General features: G+C 42.9%; 1 protein-coding gene across 1 annotated transcript in view; it reads right to left on the reverse strand.

Moving 5' to 3' along the window:
- Positions 1-7,491, reverse strand: part of LOC103265684 (hydrocephalus-inducing protein homolog) — a gene marked incomplete at its 3' end in the record, with an annotated part of 243,165 nt that overhangs the window by 122,172 nt on the left and 113,502 nt on the right. The window contains exons 23-24 of the mRNA XM_021715156.1: positions 5,956-6,126; positions 3,068-3,282 (exon numbers count right to left, since the gene is read on the reverse strand). Coding sequence (XP_021570831.1) covers positions 3,068-3,282; positions 5,956-6,126 — 386 coding nt within the window. The remainder of the gene's footprint in view (positions 1-3,067; positions 3,283-5,955; positions 6,127-7,491) is intronic.

Genomic DNA, 7,491 nt, shown 5'->3' on the forward strand with positions numbered 1-7,491 from the left:
CATCATACACAAAAATTAACTCTAAATGAATCAAAGACCTAAACATAAAACCTCAAACTATAAGAATCTTAGAAAATGCAGGAGACACCATTGCGGCAATTGGAACTGGCAACCAATTCCTGATCAGAACCCTAAGTGCCCTTAAGAAATAAGATAACAGATGGGACCCCATCAAACTGACCAGCTTCTGCAAAGCAAAAGAAACCATCAAGTGAGCAGGGAGACAGCCCACAGAATGGAAAAAAATATTTGCCAACTGTATATCTGACAAAGGCCTAACATCTAGGATCTACAAGAAACTCAAACACCTTGAAAAGAAAAAAAACCAAATAGCCCCATTAAAAAGTGGGCAAAAGACATGAATAGACATTTCTCAAAAGAAGATATATAGGCAGCCAACAGACACATGAAAAAGTACTCAGCCTCACTCATGATCAGACAAATGCAAATCAAAATCACATTGAGATACCACCTAACCCCAGTAAGAATGACCATCATTAACAAAACGAACAACAACAGATACTGGCAAGGATGCAGAGAAAAAGGAACGCTTCTACACTGCTGGTGGGAATGCAAACCAGTGCAGCCTCTTTGGAAGACAGTGTGGTGATTTCTGAAAGAACTAGAAATTGACCTTCCATATGATCCAGCAATTCCCCTATTGGGAATATACCCAGAGGAACTCAAATCACTCTACAAAAAAGATACCTGCACGTGTATGTTTGTGTCAGTTCTAGTCACAATAGTAAAAACATGGAATCAACCATGCTGCCCATTGAAGCTGGACTGGATAAAAAAAGTGGTACATATACACAATGGAATATTATACAGCCATAAAGATGGACAAACATATGGACTTTGCAGCAACTTGGATGGACTGAGAGTCTGTCACACTCAGTGATCTTTCACAGAAACAAAGAACAGAGTACCATATGTTCTCATTCATAAGCGGACCTTGAACAATTATCATAATACTATAAGAAAGGGATTGGCAGTAGTGGGAAACTGCTAGGGGTGGGAGGGGTACACCTCATCAACAAGGGTACCTGCATAATGAACATTTGTATATCTAACACTGAATTGTACCCCACATTTTGGGAAAAAAAAAAAAAAGACCAAACAGTCATTTCCTTGGGTAGGCACTCTGACAGGGGGACTCTATTGTCCAGACCATTTGAGTCCTGTCACACTGGGGCAGAGAAAGAAGTCACATGTAGGCTCTGTAAGCTATGATTTCTCCTGTGATTTTTAAGTTTCCTATTTATTAAAAGGAGTTTGGAATCAGAATTGGGATATTCTGCTGCCTTTGAAGTATTCTAAAAACCCTTACTTCACTATCCAGATGAACAGAACCAAATCTAAGGAAATGCCTCCCCATAACACCCTATTAGGTAACACACTTGTTTTAATTCATCTATAAACATCTGTGTAAAGAAATTTGTATTAGATCCTGGGAAAGAGGATCAAAAGGATAGTTCTCTAAAAGAAAATGAGTCAATGGTTTCCATTTTCAAAGTGTCAGAAGAATGCAAGATTACAGTGATGATCAGAGACATCATCACAGATTCAGGCACAAATTCAGCCACTGTGATGCTCCATCAAAACTTCAGGTGACGTCTCCTCTCCTAAGAAGACTTTCATCTCTAATCTATCCATCTGCCCCATTCAATGAACAGGACTCCTTTCCTTCAAGGGCCTTGATCTCTGCTCCATCCCATCTCCCACTTCCCCAACAGAACTCTCAAACTGTACAAGATCCACAGAACCTTAACTCTTTTTGTTTCTCCCATTCTATGTCCTCTTCTCAATTCCTTCTCCACCTAGGCTGGACTTCCCAAACAGATGCCAGCTTCAATTCCCTTGCCCCTAGTTCTAAGCATGCCCTTCTCCTTCAATGATGACAACTTCTTCTTTCTCCACCTCTGATAAGAGCTGTCAGGGGCCACTTGGAGAAATTATATAACTGTGAATTTTAAGTTGGGCCATCGGCATTATCAACTATTTTTTCTTTGTACATCACCAATGTCTGTTTCTATTCACCACAGTGGAGACATCAGTGCTTTGCTGCTCTCCTCAAGCATGCTCTGCAGCCCAGTCTCCTCACTGCATCCCACAAAAGACTAAGCCTCCTGCATGTATCATTGAGCTATTCAACAAGATCTTCTCCAATTTCCATTTTTCACCCTGCTTCTCCCACCCTTAGCTGTATCCGTTTTTACCTTTACTGACCCCAAAGGAATATAACTCCCTTCTATATTAACTGTGCTTAACCTTGCCCTTTCTTCCTCCTCCCAGAATCTCATTCCCTATCAGGTGAATTGTCACCTTATACTTCTCCAGGAGTTCCATGCTTTATAGACCAGCATGTGCCTCTACCTCCTTTCTGAGAACATACTCTCTTGACCCTTGGCTTTGTCCTTTTACAACTCTATCTTTTTTCCTTCTCACTTAAACAACTTAAAGGCCTACACTCACTTGACTCTATTTTCCACCTACAGTTTATTACTCGTTTCATTGTCTCTGACTCCAGTACCTGCCAATCTGCCAGGATTGCTCTTCAATTCCCTTGAGATATTGCTCAAACACTGTGACTTCTTTCTGACTTTCCAAGACTCCCCCTGCAGCCCTCCCACAACTTATATTAATAGTTTATGCTTAACATTTATTTAGTATTAGGTTGAGTCATAGGAAGCTGCTGCTACAGAGTTCCAAAATGATTGGATTTTGGCAATTTCCTATAGTTCAATCTAACTCCTTTTACATCTCTTTTCACTAATCGCATTTTATTGCAGCTGTTTACAAGTGCAGTTATCTCCTTGATCAGACAGTGCAGCTTGAGTGCAAGGAATCTGCTTTATCTTCACTTGTACCCACCCCAAGTGCCTATACCATGAAAGGTGCCTTCTGAGCACCTGCTGTTGGACACCCCTTCCAAAAGGATGGTGCAGGTACAGTGCTCAGGCTGACTTGGGAGGACATATGCAGGAATGAAGGGAACTGACCCGGCTGCAGGATGCTGAGAAGGAGGAAAGCTTCTAACCTTCCTTCGGAGAGCCCTGATATGTACCTGTGGTGTTTCAGATTGGTGTGAGTGATGCTGCTTCTGCGACCCGGAACCGTGGCTCTCTGCCTTGCTTTTGGTGATCAGCACACTTCCACGCATGCCCTTTCCAGCTTTAATTTCTGGGGCCATCAGAGTAATATCTGAGGTTAATTTGCCCAAGGTCTCACTGCTTAGTCGTCCTTGGCCCATGACGTTTTGGCTCACAGAAGTCTCCTGGGCTACAAAGAGGGAGTTGAGTTTTTTAAATTAAAAGTTATTTTAGAATAATAACAAAAGACAGTGGAGATGGCACAATAAAGCCTACTTTGTCCAACAGACATATAACAATCCACATATATGCATATAATTTAAAAATTTATAGTAGCCACATTAAAAAATACTTAATTTAATTTAATTTAATTTTTATTTTTTTGAGTTGGAGTCTCACTGTGTCACCCAGACTGGAGTGCAGTGGCTGCTCCCGGCCACCGCAGCCACGACTTGCTAGGCTCAGGTGGTCCTTCCGCCTCAGCCTTCCAAGTAGCTGGAACTACAGGTGTGCGTTACCACGCCTGGCTAATTTTTGATTTATTGTAGAGATGAGGTCTTGCCAAGTTGCCCAGGTGGGTCTCGAACCCGTGGGCTCAGGCAATCCACTTACCTCAGCCTCCCAAAGGCGCGGGGTTACAGGCTGAGCCACTGAGCCTGGCTAAAATACTTAATTTTAATTATGTATTTTAGTCAATCCAATATATCAAAAATGTGATCATTTCAACATGCAAATAATGTCTAAAAGTTATAATGTGTTGTTTTAGTCTTTTCTTCATATTGCATCTCAGGATTCCCTTGTGTGTTGAACACTCACCACACCTCTGAGTTTGAACTAGCCCAGTTCACAAGCTAAGCAGCCCCTGTGGCCAGTGCTTACTGTGTGGCACAGATGAGTTAGAATTTATTGCTGCCACTTCATTATAGCCTGCTGACTCCATGGCGGACAACAGATACGGGGTAGGGCCTAACTCCTCCATTGACTGGGCTTTCTCCAAAGACACAAGGGACCTCCTGACTGAGAAACGCAGCTGTGCTCCACTCAGGGCTCATTCTATTTGGGCTTTCAGCAGTCTCCTCATTTATTGATTTAATACGTTTTTATAAATCTGTATTATAAATCTATATTCCCAGCACTACTATGTGCCACGTGCTGGGAATATAGTAGTGAGGAACACTAATACAAATCTCTTACACTGGGAATAGAGGGAGGGACATGAAATAAATAAATAGTGTGTTAACTGGAGATGATGGCTGTGAGAACAGTAGAGCAGGAAGGCTCCCCTGGTCTCCAGCAAGGCTCTGAGATGTGAAATAGCTCCTTTTCTCTCCCTTTCCTGAAGTTTGAGGGCTCTTTCCCTGACAAGTCCCCTGCTCTTGTGATCCTCTCTGCTGTCTCGGCATTCCCTGGCTTTTCCTCGGCCACCTCCTCCTGAAATGTCAGTGTTTCCCAAGGTCCTATCCCACCCCATCCATCCCTCCCCACCATTCTGGGCCTTTTGGGTTGGTTCATCTACCAGCTGCACCTCATACTTTCTCAGGAAGACTCCCCCAAGTCTGTCTCTAGCTTGATATTACTTTCTCAGACTAGGAGCTCAGATTCACCATTTGGCAGAGGACATGAACATAACTCCACAGATCACTATAAAATGTGGGTTATTTTACAGAAAAGGAAACAACAAATTTAAGATAACTTCTTATCTTCCCACAAAGAGTCTTCCATTTCCCTAAGTGTCCCACACGAGATACTGAGGGAAGGAAAGGAGCCTGATAGCCCCAGCCAGCCTTATCAGTTAGCAGGTGGTAAGTACTCTTACAAATGGTGTTATGTTATCATGAGTACTGACACAGAAAGAATTCAGCTCTGAGCAGGTACTCTGCTTTGTACTCAATATATTTTCCCCTGAGCTTTCCTGCCTGAAGGCCCTCAGATGTCCTGATGGCGCCAGGATTCTTGACTTCTGGTAGGAAGGCCACACCAGGCCTTACCACTATGGGATTCAAAAACTCACTTCATTTTCTTCTCCAGTAATCTTGCTCTTCCTCACATGTTCCCTATCTAGGCAAATGGTATCATTTTCTCCTGCTTTCTGTGGCTAGAAATCTTGGTGTGACCATCTTGAATGCCTCCCACTCCTTCAATTCTCTGCCACGAAAGTGGACATCGGGCCAGCTAGCCTAGGCCCAGTCAACTGCAGCTCACTGTTGTTTCCTTTGCAAGATATCCAGGGGCTACTTTCCTAGCATGACTTTCTGACCATTTCTCCATAGCATTAAAACTGCCCCAGCTCCTCTTTTCCTTCAAAATAAATCTAAATTCCTAATCTTGGCATTCATGGTCAACTATGATTGGCCTCAACTGGTTTTTTCTTTTACCTCTAGTTTACTGCCAATTTCCCTGCTTTCTTGGTCTGGAATATCCTTGTCCCCATTTTTGTATTTTAACTTTCTCCAGCTCCTTCAAAGCTCATTTCCACAAAAACATTCCAAGTCACCTTTTTTTGGGACCCACTCATCCCAAATTTGTTCTTTTACAGAAGCTGGTACTTCTGCTGCAACATTATTTTCCTTTACTCTGAATGACCTTGTGTCTGCTTCTCCTGCAGGATCCCAAAGGTGTAGACTGTCATATTTATTGTCCTGTTCCCTACAGTGGCAAGAGCACACCTGTGTTGGGCAGATCAGGGGACCTGGATATGCTCGGTGAAGATAATTCTTCTCTGGGCTAATAAGTTGGTAGCATGTTGTATATCAGCCTTGAACTAGGCTGTGGAAGGAAAGCTCAGCAGGGCATGGAGAAAATGGGTATTACCAATGGGGGTGCCGACCACTTGCCCACAAAAGCCAGGGAGGATGATTCTTACCAGGCTCTTCTTCTTTCATGGACTGCTCTATGGCAGCCCTAATGCAAAGCTCACGGGCCCGGACCCTTGCAACGCTGCTGCTGTCAGACACGGCTTCCAGCACAATGGAGTCGATGCTCAAGCAGGCCGCATTGTAGTACTTGGCTATGTTGATGGCGTTGGCTGACTTTCCTATCAAAAAGTTCAGGGGTTGCATTTCATGGTTCTCATTTGCTCAGTGACCTAGACAGAAGACATCTCTAGAACAGAGGTCCCTGTAAAGTGATCTGAGTGCTCTACCTCCAAGTCTCTCGTGTGACCAGAGGTGGCAGCAGCAAAGAGGGAAGACTCAAGCCAAAAGTTGTGGCTGTGGGTCTGGTACTACTCTTACCACTGATGTGCGCATGCTGTGGCGACCTGTAGCCTCCCTGGGTTTTCTTCTTTGTTTCATAAACAGATTCTATCAGACGATCTTTTAAATACCTTGTAGCTCTTACTGTCTCTGATTCTGATGGGAAGACTTTTTTTGGTTTAAAGAGTAACATATGTTGATTTCAAAGTACTTTCATTAAAAAGAAAGCAGAAAATTCAGATATAACAGAAAGAGAGAGAGAGAGAATGCATAATCCACTGATGTTAGAGTTAGCCTCTGGTTGTTAAGTGTGTACATGTAACTATGTTACTTATGTTTGTTTCTTTTCTTTTTTTTTTTTTTTGAGTCGGAGTCTCACTCTGTCACCCAGATTGGAGTGCAGTGGCCGCTCCCAGCCACCGCAGTCTCGACCTGCTGGGCTCCGGCGATCCTTCCGCCTCAGCCTTCCAAGTAGCCGGAATTACAGGCATGCGCTACCACGCCTGGCTGATTTTTTGATTTATTGAAAAGATGAGGTCTCACTGCCCAGGCGGGTCTCCAACCCGTGGGCTCAGGCAATCCACTCACCTCAGCCTCCCAAAGGCGCGGGATTATAGGCTGAGCCACTGAGCCCGGCCTGAAATGTATTTCTTAAATAATAAGACTTGAAAGTCAAAATTACTCTTTCATCCATGGGCTTCAGAAACATTACTCTTTTTGTACACTTCCATCAGATCTCTTGTGTGACTAACTGCATTGTCAATGAACACTAATATTTTTAAAGAAATCTTTTTTTCTGAGTATGAGTTCTTAGAAGTGGGTTTGAAATATTCCATAACCCATTTAAACAAGCTGTAAACAGATGTGCTGCCATCCAGGGTCTTTCATTCCATTTCTAGAACACAGGCAGAGTAGATTTAGCATTAGTGTTAATGACCCAAAGATTTTTGAAATGGTAAATGAGCATTGGCTTCAACTTAAAATTACCAGCTATCTTCTGAAGATCTGAAGCCAGGCATTGATTTTTTCTCTCTAGGTACAAAAGTCCTACATGACATCTTTTTCTTATATAAGGCTGTTTTATCTACTTTAAAATCTGTGATGCAGTATAGCCATCTTTATCAGAGTTCTTATCTAGATCTTCTGGATAACTTGCTGCAGTTTTTGCATCACGATATACTGTCTCACCTTGCCCGTTTATGTTA

The sequence above is a fragment of the Carlito syrichta genome, unplaced genomic scaffold, assembly GCF_000164805.1.
Source record: "Carlito syrichta isolate Samal-C Ts95f unplaced genomic scaffold, Tarsius_syrichta-2.0.1 Scaffold306751, whole genome shotgun sequence".
NCBI lineage: Eukaryota > Metazoa > Chordata > Mammalia > Primates > Tarsiidae > Carlito > Carlito syrichta.